The sequence below is a fragment of the Schistocerca serialis genome, chromosome 5 (genome assembly GCF_023864345.2).
Source record: "Schistocerca serialis cubense isolate TAMUIC-IGC-003099 chromosome 5, iqSchSeri2.2, whole genome shotgun sequence".
In the NCBI taxonomy this organism is placed as follows: Eukaryota; Metazoa; Arthropoda; class Insecta; order Orthoptera; family Acrididae; genus Schistocerca; species Schistocerca serialis.
Genome location: NC_064642.1, coordinates 143,570,813 through 143,587,441, shown reverse-complemented (window position 1 = coordinate 143,587,441; position 16,629 = coordinate 143,570,813). Strand labels below are relative to the sequence as shown.

The window sequence follows — 16,629 nt, the reverse complement described above, 5'->3', positions numbered from 1 at the left end:
ATCAAAATTTATGCATATTTATTTACTTAAATCAGAATTTTTCATACACCTGGCATTAAATGTGTATTTCTGTAACTGGTGCTACATTATAAATTTATGCTTAAATAAATAATTGCTTTTAATTTAAATTTATTGAAGCGCTCTGCCCAAGGGTTTGCGCCGATCATCAATAATTCTCTTCTGTTAAATGCAGAAGTGACGAACAGGAAAGGACAAAATACATTTATTAAAAATTGTGGTGATCTGCCAGAGTTATCTCTCATCATTCATTACCCTTCTTTGGACTTATTTACTATACTTTCATGATTTATCCTTACAGACCTGTATACCTTACTGAATTTGTCTTCAGCATCAGTTTTATTCAGGTATATGATTTTTTCCATTTCCACAGTATTGTGTTTTGATATTCTGATGCAGATACGAAGTCTACTATTTAAGAAAATGTCTATTTGTAACCACATACATACACACTCCGAAAGCCACTGTATGGTGTGTGGCAGAGGGTACCCGTACCACTATTAGTCTTTTCCTTTCCTGGTCGACTCTCAGGCAGAGTGAAGGTAAAACGACTTTCCACTCAGAGAACAAGGGAAAAATGACTCTGTACACGTGAATTTCTCGTATCATTGTGGTTGTTATGCGAAATGTTGGTGGCAATAGGATAATCTGCAATCAGTTTCACATGCCAGTTATCTAAATTTTTCAATGGTGTTCCTTGAAAAGAATGTTGCCTTTGGTGTCTTCCATTAATGTGATCTGGTGCCAACCCGTAACACCCAAACATTACTCAAGAATAGTTTGCACTAACATCCTGTATGCCATCTCCTTTACAGGTGAACCACACTTCGCCAAAGTTCTTCCAAAAAAACTGAAGTCTACCATTTGCCTTCCCTACCACAATCCTAACATGCTCATTCCATTTCATATTGCTTTGCATCATCAGGCCCACATATTTAAACAATTCAACTGTGCTCAGCAGGACTACCAATGCGGTATCCAAACAGTACAGAGTTTTTTCCTGTTCATCTGCATTCCTATATTTTGGGCTATCTGCCATTCACCACACCAACTGCAAAATATCCCTAGGGCACTCCTGATACCTTGTCCCTGAAGACCACTCGCTGTCAAAGGCAACATACTGGGCTGTATTACTTCATAAGTATTTGAGCCAATCAGAAATTGGCAAACTATTTCCTGTAGTCATACCTTCGTTAACAGTCTGCAGTTGGGTACTGTGTCAAATGCTTTTTCAAATTCTGGCAATATCCAATGTGCCCATTGCACTTCATCCATAGTTCACAGTATATTGTGAGAAAAAGGCAAGCCAAATTCCTTACAAGTGATGCTCGATAAAACCATGCTAATTTATGTACGTAAGCTCTTCGGTCTGTGAGAGATTCAGGATTTTCTACTCTCTATTACGTTCTATAATGCTGCAGCAAACGAATGTTATGGATGTGTGTTTAATTTTGCAAACCAGTTCTTTTACCCTTTTTATATACAGAAGTCACTTATCCTTTTTCCCACTCATTTGGGACTTTACACTGGGTGAGAGGTTCAGGAAATGCCATAGACTACTCTTTGTAAAACCAAACTGGTATCCCAGTTGTTTCTCTACATACTGTACATAGACACAGTATGTACATAAATACAAACCGAACAAAAAGGCACTTATTCACACTCAAAAAGCAAATATCAGAACAAAAATAATAGTAAAAACCCATAACAGAATAACTGAGATTAATGCAGTCAACAATGAAAACTTCACAATGTCAAAACAATAAAATGCTTATCACAACTGCTTGCGATGGACACTGTCGACTATTTTCATTCGATTGTTCCCATGGACTGGAATAAGTAATACTACAGATATGTAAAACTATAAACAACTGAATGGTCTGGTTACACTCCAAAGAATGAATGACAAATTCAATCACTACTTAAGACAACCACATGAGACAACTATTTTCTAGCAAACAACTAAATCCACTGTTTTCGCTCAGCTGTTCCACTGAAATAATAGTTTGCAAAATTTTCGGGCCAACACTATAGGGTTATAAATATTGTTCTGAATAGCATTACTTATTTTTGTTTACAAATTAGCCTTCTTGTACCGAGTTCTCACAATCAATAAAGACCACTAGACAAAATAAATAGAGTTAATGCATGAAACCCACGAAGTTCCACAGAATACCAAAACAAAAATTTAAAGATAACTTACGCTGTAAGGAAAAAGCAGCCTTCTGCACATCTGCGCATAGCCATCTGAGCTGCAGGCTTACGGGCGAATTCAACTATACCTTCTTCCATTGACTTTCCTCGGTCATCCACAATGACAACAGCTCTTTCAATCTAGGGAAAAATTTTTCAAAGTGTATTTGTAAAATAAAATATAGTTTGAGGCAAGTATTGCATTACACATTTTAGTTACAAAATGCCATATCTAATCTTTTTCACCCTACTATTTTTTTTTAACTGCTTTGCAAGAAAATTTGTGTGTGTTCTATGAAAACAATAACATCTCATACAGCTTCTTGACCATCTCACAATCTGAAATCCAGCTAGTAGCTCTGAAGAGACTACAGTAGCTAAAATTTAAGTTTTAAATTTTTTGACCATAAAAGTAATTGTCTTAGGTGGACATTCAATATTTAGTATTAAAACAACATTAATATATAACTGTTTGCTCCACAACACACAGGCACAGGAGATAACATCACTTCCTAGTCTACAATTTATTTGTATGTTGCTGCTTACTGTAGGACTTTCAAAAACTGGTAGCTAATTTGTATTCAAAGACAATGCAGACAGAATATGAAAATGTCAGCCAGGTTACACACACAATGTATGCTTATCGTATGGGATACTATTGTGTTCTGATGCTTGCCGTGACTCCCTTAAAGAGTTCTCTATATCAATAACACTATTATTACAAATCGTAGAAAGGAGTTTGGAGTAAGTAAACATTAAACAACTGCTGAGAATTTTCAGTGACTGAGGCAGGAATATCAGAGGCAATGGAGAGTGAATGTATGGTCTATCATTTGAGCCTACAGTTGATCCAGATTTCACTAAAGAGACTGTAGCGAGTAATAATTATGCAAATTTCTTAAAAAGTTATCTGCTTTCTTAGAGGAAGAACAATTTCAGACATACTACTACAAAATTACATTTACCCAAAATAATTTAACATCCTCAATATTCTCCCCATTGTGAGCAGAATTTAGGAAAGAGTATCAAGTCAGCCGGAGCAGGATAAGGTGGGCTGTGGGGTGTATAGTTATTCCTCTTGCCCAAAAATTGAACTGGAAGAATGAGACAGTAGGCATGACATAGTGCCAAAGAAACTACTTATCCTCACATTCTGAGTCAGGCTAATCCTTGTGAACAGTTTTTTTACAACATTCAAACAGGATGTCCCCGTCACTGACAAAATGAGAGAACTTCGTGAGAAATAATTCTCTGGGAGTAGCGTGAGGTACAATCATCTGGTGATACTCATCATTACACCTTTGGTTGCTGCAGACATGCTTGTTACATGGTGAACCAAATGCTAAGTATTCTAAGTCCACCTAGCAATTGGAACTGAGAAAAGCTGATGAGAGATGTGGTGAGTAATCTGCTGTGTGCATTGATCAACAGCACCTGTGGAACAGTGGAAATGATAAGTTATTTCGTCAGCACACAATGAAGGATTCCTTGAATATATTCAAATATGATTCACCCCTTTTTGACAGTGTGTGTCAAAGTTCTGAGACATGTGCATGAACTGCTCTGTTTGCTCAGTTGTCAGTCAGCACAAAACTTTATAATCATCTTCCACACAACTCTCATGTGCAATATTGTTAAAATGTAGCTACAGCAAAACCAAGTTCCCCTGTGATGTTTTAATGCTACTTTGTTGGTTAGCAATAAGCAAACTCCATAAACTACTTTCATCATTGTGTCTATCAACACAATCACCTTCTTTGACAAACGCTTCAATACAATTGTTGCTTCATTTCATTTGTTTTAGTTGCAGTTCACCTACTTCTCGAAGACATCTGTTTAATGTTGTACCATTTTGATAAAAACAAAGATACACCACATCACAGTGCGCACTTTAAATATACATCTGCCATGTGCTAAAAAACTTAGGGAACTCCAGTTTACACAGTTTTGTAAAGCAATAAAATCACTTTCTTTATGCCCAAAAATTCAGTGCTGGAACTTCCTGTACCATCAGTACGTAGTACAGAAATGGGTGCCAGTCACATCACTAGCTTATGGCTAAGAAAGCACACACCCATCACTTTCTTGGTCAGTGGATATAATATGAACACATTATCCGTTAGCAGCACTTGAGATAATTTATCTTTTTCTGTGGGGTAGCTTATGGTCGAATGCAGAAGTTATAGTGACCTAAGAGGAATTCAAACTTAGATTGTTGCAGTATTTGAAACAATAGCTAAGGAATCTGTTCAGTTTATGAGAAGTCCTTGCACCAATAGCTGCAAATGTGCATTCCAGTACCTTGAGTATTTAAACAATGACATACTAAATTTTATGAAGTATTTATGACACTATCCTTTTGTGATTTATCTAAATTGCTGATGTAACATTACAGTGTAGACTTTATGCTTTGTTTATTGTGGAATTACTTAATGTAGAATGGACCTTGCCAAGGAAGGGCAACTTGCATGCCTTTGTTAACTGGCGCATTGTCCAGTTGTATTGGGTAAGCTATATGAAGCAAAGTGCAATTAACACCATTTTAAAGTCAATTTTCAAACAATACTGAATATGTAATTAGACACCTAGTATCTCCAATTACGCGCCTATCGGCCTGGCACAACAGTTCCACGTGGTAATACAAATTTCCTTATCATACAGCAATCTGCTAAACTACCTATAGGTTTCAGAGAATGAAGTCAAGCTAATGTGAGATTAGGCACATATCGAACATTTGTGAATGCCTAAAAAAACTGAGTTTTTGTATGTGTGTGCAAAGCATTGTGAAAATATCTCAAATAATAAGGTTACTGTAGAGCTGAGAAATCGCTTCAATCATTTGTAATAACCCTGTACTTATGACACGATTCAGTAGCGACTTTCTTACAATTTGAGGAAACAATTATATCTTAAAAGGTTCCAGAAGTATTTGTTATGAAGTTTATTAGTTTAATACTGTATGTATCTTGTGAGGACAGAAACCCGAATATTTTTAATATTTTAAACAACATCTACTCATTCAGAAACAAGCAGCCAAGTAGTTTCTTCAAACCACATCAGACGGTAATTCCAAGTTTCATCATGCTGAGCAGATATCATTAACAATAGATAGTTCATTATATAGGAAAACAAACACTTTAAACATTTAGCAATAAGTTTCTTTGAAAAAATCCGGAGACAAGATTTTTTAATCTTAGTACCAACAATTGGCAATGATCGAAGATTTTATATATATTTATTTATAATTGGAGTTCATGTCTACAGCCTGTCGTCTGTCCAAGTGATTGTAATTCTAAAATAAAATCTGTCCCAACCACGGTTCAACAGTGAATTATGCTACCAGCATACCAAACTGTACAAACTGGATAGTTGCTTCTTCCAGCAATGCAATTCTTAACACAAATAATAATCACAACAGTGTAATATTCAAAATGTGTAATTTTACTGTGTTATCACTGCGAAGATCAGTTTGGTGTAATTTTAATTCTCCACATTGATCCATCCTGTGAAAGCCAATTGCTGCACAGTTACTACACCCTACATCTACTTTATAACTTACGTGCTCTAGTCAATCTTTTTACCCCTCTGAAAATTTTCAATGGCCCTTTTTCCCCACACTTTCTTCCATTAATAATCTATTCCTTAATCCATCAGACGGTACCTTACCAAACAATCCTTTCTTTCAGATAAGCTGTGTCAAAGCTCCCTGCTCCCCAAAAGTAATTAACTCTTCATTAATATTTTTAGGAAAGTTCCTGCAGAATGCACAACCTTAGAATTACAGAAGACCATTACAGAAGACCACCACTCACGAGGAAATATCCTTCCAACCTCATCCACAAACAGATTTCCCACGCCATACCCTCACACATCCCCAATCCTCCCACCACCTCCAAACGGCTCTAAGCACTATGAGACTTAACATCTGAGGTCATCAGTCCCCTAGAACTTAGAACTACTTAAACCTAACTAACCTAAGCACATCACACACATCCATGCCCGAGGCAGGATTCGAACCTGCGACCGTAGCAGTCTCACGGTTCCGGACTGATTCCATTCTTCCTCGGGTTCCCCTAGTCAGAAGATGGTCCCTTGGTGGACTCCAGAAATTGCTGCGGCCATGAAAGACTGCCGCTGTGCTCTTCAACACTTCAAGCAGCACCCTTCTACTGCTCTCCTCCTGGTCTTTAAATGATTCCGCACCTGGGCCTGTTACCTAATCAAATTTCAGAAACTGATTTGCTGGGAATGATATGTGGCTGCAATAGGACCGCACATCCCCTCTTCACAAGTCCGGGCGAGACTCAGGTGAATTTTTGGCAATCGTGCTCCCCCAGCATTGCAGAAATTTCTGTGCATGGTATTGTCCCTACCCATACGGACTGTCGCAGAGCATTTCACTCAACACTTTGCCCAAGCCTCTGCATCAACTCAGTATATGCCCACATTCTTTCCCCTGAAAGAGTGTGTGTCTCACTTCATGCTGCTTGTGTCCTTATAATGCCCCATTTAGCGAGTGGGAATTCGCCAGCGCCCTTGCCCTTTGTCCCAACACTGTTCCTGGACCAGATTGGATACATAACCAAATGCTCCAACACTTATCAGTGGCTGGCCACCATCGTATACTGACCCTTTACAACTGCCTGGAGTGAGGGGGTATTTCCTACCCAATGGCAGGAAAGCACTGCTATTCCAGTGTTGAAGCCTGGGAAGCCACCTCTTCAGTTGAATAGCTGCTGTCCAATTAGCCTCACCAACATCCTCTGCGAGCTCCTTGAACGCCTGGTGAGTCAGCAGCTGTTTTGGATCCTTGAATCCTGCGACCTTTTGTCATCGACTCGAGGTGGTTTTCACTGTGGTCACTCTACAGTGGATAACTAGGTCCACCTGGAGTCTGCTATCTGGTCGGCTTTTTCCCATCGACAACACCTCACCTCATTGCAGTCTTCTTTGACCTACATAAAGCCTACGACACCACCTGGCGCCACCACATCCTCACCACCCTTCACGAATGGGGCCTTCGTGAGCTCTTCCCGCGTCCAAGTTGGTTCCTCCTACAGCCCCTCCCATCTGCAAGAAAATGGGGTTCCACAGGGTTCTGTGCTGAGCATCCCCCTCTTTCTCATGGCCATTAATGGAATGGTGGCAGCTGATGGGCCGACAGTGTCCCCCTCTTTGTATGCTGACTATTTTTGTATCTACATCGCTTCCACTGTCATGGACGCTGCAGAATACCACCTACAGTGGGGCAATCTACCAGGCACAACCTTGGGCTCTCTCCCATGGCTTTCAGTTTTCAGTGGCCAAGTCGCATGTCACGCATTTCTGCCATTGCCTTACAGTCCATCCCCATGTGGACTTGCTCCTCGACTGCCAATCTCTCAAGGTGGTGGACACCCATCAGTTCTTGGGTCTGGTCTTCGATGCCCAGTTGACACGGCTGCCACATCTTCACCAGCTGAAGAGGACTTGCTGGTTGCATCTCAATGTTCTTAGATGTCTGTGCAATACCACCTGAGGTGGAGACCACTATTCTACTGCGATTGTACAAAGCACTGGCCCAGTCTCGTTTAGACTACGGGAGTCTTGTCTATGGTTCTGCATCACCTTCAACCATTGCAGATACTAGACCCCATCCACCACTGTGGGGTATGACTTGCGACTGGTGCCTTCCGGACTAGCCCCGTGATTAGCCTTCTCACACAGGCAGGTATTCCACCACTGCAAGTTTTGCGCTAACAGCTGATATCTTACGTGTCCCACATTCACTGCATCCCAATTATGGCTTCCTTTATCTAGACACTGAGATTAACCTCCCATGGTGGCAGCCACGATGTGGGCTTTTTCTCCGCTCTTGCACATACCCCTCTGTGGTGAGTGTGTCAGCTACAGCTCTGTCTTGATCTCTCCATCAATTTAGAGGATTCTGTCCTTCCGGGCGGCCTTCACCACCAATTCTACTGTCTCCCCAGTTCATTCCAGGGTTCAGAAGTGATTTATACCGAAGGCTCCATGGTTGCTGGTCACACTGGTTATGCTTACACCTATGCGAGACATGCATAACTTCGTTCCTCGCCAGATAACTGTAGTTTTTTTACTGCAGAATTGGTGGCCATCTTGCGTGCACTGGACCACGTCCACTTCTGCTCAGGACTGTCCTTCACTATCTATAGTAACTTCTTGAACAGTCAGTGCAAGTTAGGACTGTCCTTCACTATCTGTAGTGACTTTTTAAACAGTTTGTGCAAGCTCTCTGCCACTGCAAAGGATTCTACAACTATGGGGCAGTCCTCCTCATGGGCCTCTCTTGAGGCTTCTGTCATCCTTTGCCAGCTCCACATTGGCCATAACTTGGCTGACTCCTGGTTATCTCCTCCAGCGTGAGGACCCCCTCTGTCGTCATGGATCCATGTTGACTGTGGTTCACCTCTTACTGGACAGTCCCAACTTAGCCACCCTGTGATGGACTTAGCTTTCCTGACTCACTACCCCTGGTGTTAGCTGAGAGTACCTCAGCAGCTGATGTTTTATGATTTCTTCATGATAGGGTTTTTTATCGCTTTATTTAAGGGTGGGACCTTCAACCATGTTGGTGGGTGGAGGGGATGGCATGCTGTCTTGCTCCCCCCTGCACACCGACTGGCCTGGCTTCGACTGGGCTTGGTGGTTCGCCTCCGCCCTCTGCCTTCCCGCTCCTTTCCTTATGGGATCTGTTTTCTCTTGAGTATATCTTTTCTACCTATGCTTCTTCCTTTATGCCCATCATTTGCCACTTTCTTTCCCCCTCTCTCTTCTTCCACCTTCTTCCTTCCTTCTCTGTCAATAGTTTGTCATTTTATGGCCATTGTAATTCCCTCTTATGGTGTGAGGTTTTGTTGGTTTTAGTTATTCCAAGGTCGGAGGGACTGATGACTGCATAGTTTGGTCCCTTCTCCAACCCAACCAACCTAGCTGGCATACCAGGTGACTCCTGAGCCATTAGCTACCCACTCAGCATTGCAGTCTCCCCAACTATCAAAATAGCGGGATCCTGCATGGACCACACAGTTTCATTTCATTAAAGCACCTATGCCTGGGTTTTCGGGAGGGTTGCCCCTGGATGGAACCAAACCGTTTCATTTCATTGAAGAACCTATGCCTTGGTTTCAGGGAGGGTCCCTCATTTCATTCGATGTTGACGTGCCATACAAAGTTGGAAAAGCCTCTGCAATGCTGTTTGAGTTTAGGAGGAATACCAGGTGGGCTGAAGCATGAATGGGAATTTGAATTTAATGAGGCAGGCTAGTGTTAGCCACACAGTTCTGCAGAGCCACTGTGCCAAGGTGGCATAGTGGTTAACCCATCTGCCCAGTGAGCAGTATGACCAGGATTCAATATTGGCTTTGAAACAAATTTTTGTTCATCACTTCAGCCTGCACATGAACATCATGTATTTTAAGATTGATATGCACCTATTGATAGCGCTATTCATTGGTTACCTGATCTCTCTATCTAATCTTCACTATTCTTCCATAGCACTGTATTTCCGAAGATTATGTTCTCTTCTTATGTACTGTTTTATCGTTCATGGATCACTTACACAAGGTTTCACTCCATACAAATGTGGAATACTGATTAAAATTCTTTTATGTGATGAACACTACTTACAATACGGTCATTCCATGTCAAGTGGCCTAAATTTAGACACGCTCCCCACTCTACCATCTCCAATTTTGATGAAATGTTTAGAGGATGAAGCACTGCCAAATTAGTTTCGTAAGTAGTATGGTGGGGACACTAGCCACCTTTTTGTAAAGGCTCGCTTTTCGACATTGCTACTGAAATGAATAAATCGTCAACTTTGTTTTACCATTGTTCAGGATCTAAGAGACCTGTCTTGCCGAAACTGTGATCCTGTTAAGCTTTTTGGGCACAATAGCTTAGTTGTACAAAAGGTCAAACTATGGTAAATTAATCATAGTGTGCTATCAAAGTGGCTCATAAATCTTGTCGTATCAAATTTTGGCTATACTTTATTGCCTTGTATCTACTGAAAGAGTAATTTTCTGAAGTTAATACTTCAGTTATCTGCATCCTGCCACCATGTCAAAGCTCTGCAAGTGGCACCCAAATTGCTCACATAACTCAGTTATCAAAGTTCAAAGTGCTAAAAAATTTAATTCGTCAATTTTGGCTTACTTTCGAAAGGTCATATCTCAAAAGGGATCACTCAAATTTGATTTTTCAGGATACCATTGAAAAGAGCTCACCTTATCTGATCAGAAAAAGTTTTTATTTTGGAGACTTTGCATTTAAGAACAAATAAACTAACATTTTCATTACCATTTCTCAACATTGTGACGCAAATGAATAAATGATCAACTTTGATTTACCATTACTCAGGATCTAATAGACCTGTCATGCTGAAACTGTGATCCTGTTCAACTTTTTTGGTACAATATCTTAGATGTAAAACAAAAGGTCAAACTATGCTAAATTCATCATAGTATGCTATCAAAGTGGCCCATAAATCTTGTCATACCAAATGAACTAACATTTATATTACATTAAGAAATATATGTACCAGTCATACTCTTTATGGTTCCCCAGCCAAATATTTCAGTTCTTATTCATTCATTTGCTGAAATGCATTACTAATAGCAATTACAGTTGATTCTAACAAGCTATAATGTCCACCCATTCTTGTTGCTGATAGAGCTGGAATGACAATGTGTTGGTTTGGAATCCAACAAGCATGCTGCCTAGCTGGCCAATAGAATGAATGTGCAGATCCATTGGGGTGCATGAAACAAACATTTTCTTCTGAAACTTCAGACACATTACCAATTCACCATTTTCCATCATATATACATGCAATGTATTGGCCCAGTTGTAAGGCTGTAATATTTCTGAATGAAACTGTTGCTTGACTTTGGTCAACATTTGCAAAAAAAAAAAAAAAATCATTGGATACTCTTCTAATACAAACTTGCTTTTCATTTAATGGCACAAAACGGTGATTCTCTTGTTCCTGATACTGTGCAGCCATTTTTGAACCTTGCTTCCTGCTCGGTTGTTAATGTTTAAATTTCTTCTTTTGAAAGAAAAATGAATTGGATTCCTCTGATATTCTTTGCACAGTATTTAAACAAATCAGTTGGTATCAAAATCTGGTCCTCAGTTGGTCTCTGAAGGCTTCCTCTTGCTGCCAGGCACTTTACAGTTCCTCCAGTTCCATCACATGGAGATTTTGCATGGCTTGTAGCAAAAATGTTTCATTCAGCTGAGATTCCAACAATTTTGATGGTTGTAGAGATTCAGAAAATTTTTGAAGTTTTTGTACTGTGCTGCTGACCCATCACTGTAGTAGTAAGTGTGTGAGATTTTTCCAAGGAGACACTTTAGATCTATTAATTTCACTATAAAAGTATGTACAGCCATTGCATCATGCTTCAGGCTGTCACTTATACAGTAGCTGATGCTGATGACGTCCAAGTTATTTCTAAAGTACACAACAACTGGGTGTAAAGTTACTTGGCTGTTATTCCAGTGAAAACCTTGAGCTGCATCCTAGACAATGAAGGAATAATTTCCAGCAAAGTCCAGTAATATGATCAGTTAAGTTGGCTTACAGCTTTCTTTTATGCAGTTTAGGTGCTTTGCAACATAATGAAGGTAAAGTGTCAATTTATGAAATCAAATCTTCAATAAAATCCTCAGTCAACTGCCAGTTTTCTAATGTACCTCCATCATTGTGCACCCACTGTTTGAACTCAATGGTATCATCTGGATCACTGTCTTCAAAACTACTTTCTAAAAAGTGTTCCAGTAGTTCTTTTCCCAGACAGATTTCACAGCAGTGAAGCATGCAGTCTTTAGCTTCCAAATCACACACTGTTTTAGCAATTAGACTCTTGTAATCTTCTTTAATCAAGTGTTTGCAAGCATCAGTTTCACACTTTGGTGTTGGGTTCTTGCAGCACCCACAGTGATGCACCATTTTGGCCTCAACTGCAAAATTTGCTGCGTATCGACTTCAGCAAGGTCCTGAAATTGGATTTTCCAAACATTTCTTTTAAATTATTCAGAAGAAGGTATTTTTGCACCAGAACTTTTATTCTAATTAATACACAGCGTTCTTTACCTGGACGAATTAAGCTAAATTATTCATTCTGAAAAAATGTTACCGCTCTCTTTTACAGCATCTGAAATCATCTTGCCACACTTTTTCTTTGGCAGAGCTAATACACCATTTTCTGCCTGTAACTTCCTAGTTGCTTTTACCATCCTATCTGAAACACCAAATTCTTGCACCGTCTCTCATAGTCCAGCTTTGTGGTACTAATGTCATTATTTGCAATTTTTCAGGCTGTCTTGACAATTGCAACTTCTCTCAATTCTTTAATCAGCTGCTTATAATCTTCACAATCAGGACATGTCGTGCTTGTGCTACATGTTAGAAGATCTTTTGCGGCAAATCCTCCAGCAGCAGCGATGTTATTCGCAATTGCCTCTTGAGCTTCACTTATTTTTCGTTTTGCATAACTTTTCACGTCCTTTTTTATATTCTCCTCTAAAATTTCAGAGAGACCCCAAAAGCAGACCTGAATCAATTGATACTTCTGGATATGCGTCATCTTCTGACTGGTTTCAAGTTGCATGATTTTTCTGCTTTCTTTGCTAAAAATTGTTTTCTGCAAGTTGGACAGATCTTATGAGGTTTCACATTGATTTTAGTCACAGTTTGCATTTTTTTTGCCGTTCCTACACTGACAATCTGCAAACCCTTTTTAACAGAATGGTTCTTTGCACAAAAGTATTACAACAAGATCGCTGTAGGAAGTCATTTGTCCATAAGTATTACTTAGAAATGAAAGCATATTTGTGCATTTTCAGTAAGACATATCTCACTCTTTGGTTTATTAATTCCTGTTGCTCTACTGAAAATTCTTTGATTGGAATGAAGCCTTGTTGATGTGTGTATGTTTTCAGATGACATGCAGAATTATCTGCAAGGCCAATGACATGGTACTGAAACCACATTTATAGCCATTACAATACAATTAAATTTATGCTTCCAATTGTCATTTGTTTCAATATTGGATAAAGTATAAGTGGATTGTATGTCCAACTGAAAAATATTAAACAATCAGATAATGGGCACTTCCTTGAGAATTCAACAGAAAAAAATTAAATAACCTGATAAACATTTCTAAAGAGCCACCCCGTACCTTGAAATAATTTTTACTTGCTGAAAAAAGATGTTTATCTAGTAATGACAATGCACTTTACACCAATTGAAAAAGGTACATACAACATCTGAACACTCTTCACTACACAATAGTGTGCTTCAGACTGATTGTTGAAGCATGTTACCTAATTCCATTGTTGACACTAAACTGGTCTTTCCCAAAAATAAAAACTTTCTGATCAGACAAGGTGAGCTCAGATAACTCAAGTTACTATTTGAGGAATCTGGATGCCACTTTCAGAGCCTTATGACATGCTGACAGGGTGAAGATAAGTATCAGCTTCAGAAAGTTACTCTTTCAGTAGATAAAAGGCAATGAAGTATAGTAGAATGTCGATTATCCGAACATCTGTCAACCAAATGACCACTTAACCGAACTGGGTACTCGCTCGCACCTGTTACTCTCCCACCCTACCGTCCATCATACCCCTCACTTCCAAACCAAGTTTCCCACAGTAGTCGCCGCACTGGGCCACCTCTGGCGGAACATTGCTTCTAATGGGGGCTTCACAAGGCGCTGCTGACCGGCCAAGCCGCCAGTCGCTGTGTTTCAACAATCAGCACACTTCTGTCGGCTTGGCACTGGCAGTAGTAGTAGCGGCAGTATCAAAGCTGTTCACAGCAACAGCTGCACCAGCTTAGAGTTGAGGCATGTCGCTCCGCGCAGTTTGGAGGACTGCGCGCCCTCAAGAAGTGCTTCTCACATTGCAAACAGTCACCTTCTGTTCTCTGCTATGACCAATTGTGTGCTGCTGCGTGAAGAAGTGAACTTGACAGTACAAAATGCTTAAACGTAAACGTGTTGTCCTTTCTATGAGGGACAAGTACGAGATTATTACTATATATTCCTACTGAAGTTGCCTTTGTATGTTACTTTGTAATACTAAGACAGATGCCTGTTTTATGAATAAATGTACTGTACAGTACTTTTTGGCAAATAAACATGTACAGTTAGATTATCCGAACAAACCAGTTTTCCAAACATCCATGTCCCCCAATTACTTCAGATAATCGACGCTCTACTGTATAGCCAAAATTTGGTACGACAAGATTTATGAGCCACTTTGATAGCACACTATGATGAATTTACCATAGTTTGACCTTTTGTACAACAACTAAGCTATTGCACCCAAAAAGTTTCTGTACAACAGGTCTTAGATCCTGAACAACGGTAAAACAAAGTTGATCATTCATTCATTTCAGTCGCAATGTCAAAAACCAAGCCTTTACGAAAAGGTGGCTAGTGGCCCCACCATGTTACTTATGAAGCTGTAATTTGGCAGTGTTTCATATACGGTCTACACGTACATCCTGTAAAAAATTCATCGAAACGTGAGGGTCGAGTGGGGACCATTAGCCCACTTAAGATGTAATGACCCAATGCTGTATCAGCAAACTAAATATCACTACAAAGATGACATGCATGAACGAAACATCTAACTGTTACTGATTAGCTGCCTCTATTTAGTCTGATTCATATAGGCGGACATTATTCAGCAGCATAGAAAATTTTGTTCTTCAGGAAGTACTACTAAAAACCTAAACTTTTATCTTAATGGTATAGGTTCAGAAACCAAGCAGCCAAGTAGTTTCTTCAAACTACTTCAGACGGTAATTCCAAGTTTCATCATAACCAAGCAGAGATTATCAAGTTCAGAGCAATTCAATTTTAAAATTTATGTTTAACAAGACAAACTTCCATAGTATTTTGCGTTATTGGGCTGTACACTTTATATTTTCAGATTTGTATTATTTCTTACATGGCAAAGAGAAAAGTTTCACTTGTGGATAGCAAGATATTCAAGTCTTGTACATTGTGAAACTTAAAATTTCTGTTCATTCTACTCAGTCCCATCTATAGATTTTTCACAATACAATACTTGGAAGCTTTTATACAGCACATTATTTTTAAGAAGGAAGTATCAAGCCATTTTCAACGTGTTGCGTTACTACAAGTGTGAGAAGAGATGAACGTAATACACAGCACGAACTACCTTTCTGTGTATATATGAAAATACTTTTATAATTTTACAATGTTAAAAAAGACCTCCACAGTGGAATACATTATTTTTAGTGCTCAACTGCTTAAATCGAACCAGCTTTCAGAAGTCAATATTAAAGTGTGACTGATTTCCACAAACCATTTTTATTTGTGAATTTCTCAACCAAATTGCATACAAACTGATGTTTAAGCAGAATTGTGCAATAACATTATCATGGGAAAGAACCCCTATCCTCATTTAATACAGAATACCCATAACTGATAGATCACTCAGTCCAGTATTCAGACAAATTCAGCTGGTGCATGTCATACATCCAATGATAAGGCCTGTGTTACAAGCTGAATGAACACACAAACTGACCAAAGATGAATAATAGCTCTGCCATATTAAGCGCCCACCAAGCAAGCAGACCATTTTCGGGAATTCCAATAACACTGAGCAGTTTAAATGTCATGTAATTGTGGTATCTATCATTTATTCATCGTTGACAAAGGCTTAAAAATATTAAACTGCTTATTTAGTTGTGGCAGCATAGCTACACCTGTTAACCATTCGTGCGGTTGACAAATGTAGACAAAGATCTTGTTGACTGTCTAGTTCCCTATGTATATTAATCACAAAAAATTAAAATCTATAGTCAGTAAACACAAGTATAAATCAGTTTTTCTCCTGATCCTGAGACCATGCATACATTTGATGTATACATACAAAACCTAATCTGCATCCCACATAAAACATTATTTAAGAATTACTGAGGAAATTCTTTTTTATAAATGACATCTACTTGTTCAGAATTATGCAGCCATGAAGTTTCTTCAAACATCAGACGGTAATTCCAAGTTTCATCACAACATAGCAGATGTCATTGTGACTGACTGTCACAACAGAGAAACAAATATGTTTGAACACATTCAGTACGCCTCATAAGACATGCCTTACATAAAAAAGGCAAACAGGAAATCGTGATTTCATTTGACGTGTACTTAATTCCCTACATAAGGCACCTATTACTGAACAATCCCAACAATTCTTTGATGATGATTTACATATTTGCTTATCGTGCAGGTAACGTTGCACACATCACTGAAAGGGTGGGCAACACGCTTGCTTGGTTAATGTAATAAAACGGTAAATGGCAGAATTTTGTTACCCAGAAGCACTGAATACAATGACACCAAAAAATAT

At 39.2% G+C, this 16,629-nt stretch overlaps 1 protein-coding gene across 3 annotated transcripts in view; it reads right to left on the bottom strand.

The window, feature by feature from the left end:
* LOC126481569 (hrp65 protein-like) overlaps positions 1 to 16,629 on the bottom strand; it is a 158,361-nt gene that overhangs the window by 117,990 nt on the left and 23,742 nt on the right. For all 3 annotated transcript variants that reach the window (XR_007587592.1, XM_050105424.1, XM_050105423.1), the window contains exon 5: positions 2,222 to 2,352. Coding sequence is in view for 2 of the 3 variants with exons in the window: in XM_050105424.1 (XP_049961381.1) it covers positions 2,222 to 2,352 (131 nt within the window). In the remaining variant the exon portion in view is untranslated. The remainder of the gene's footprint in view (positions 1 to 2,221; positions 2,353 to 16,629) is intronic.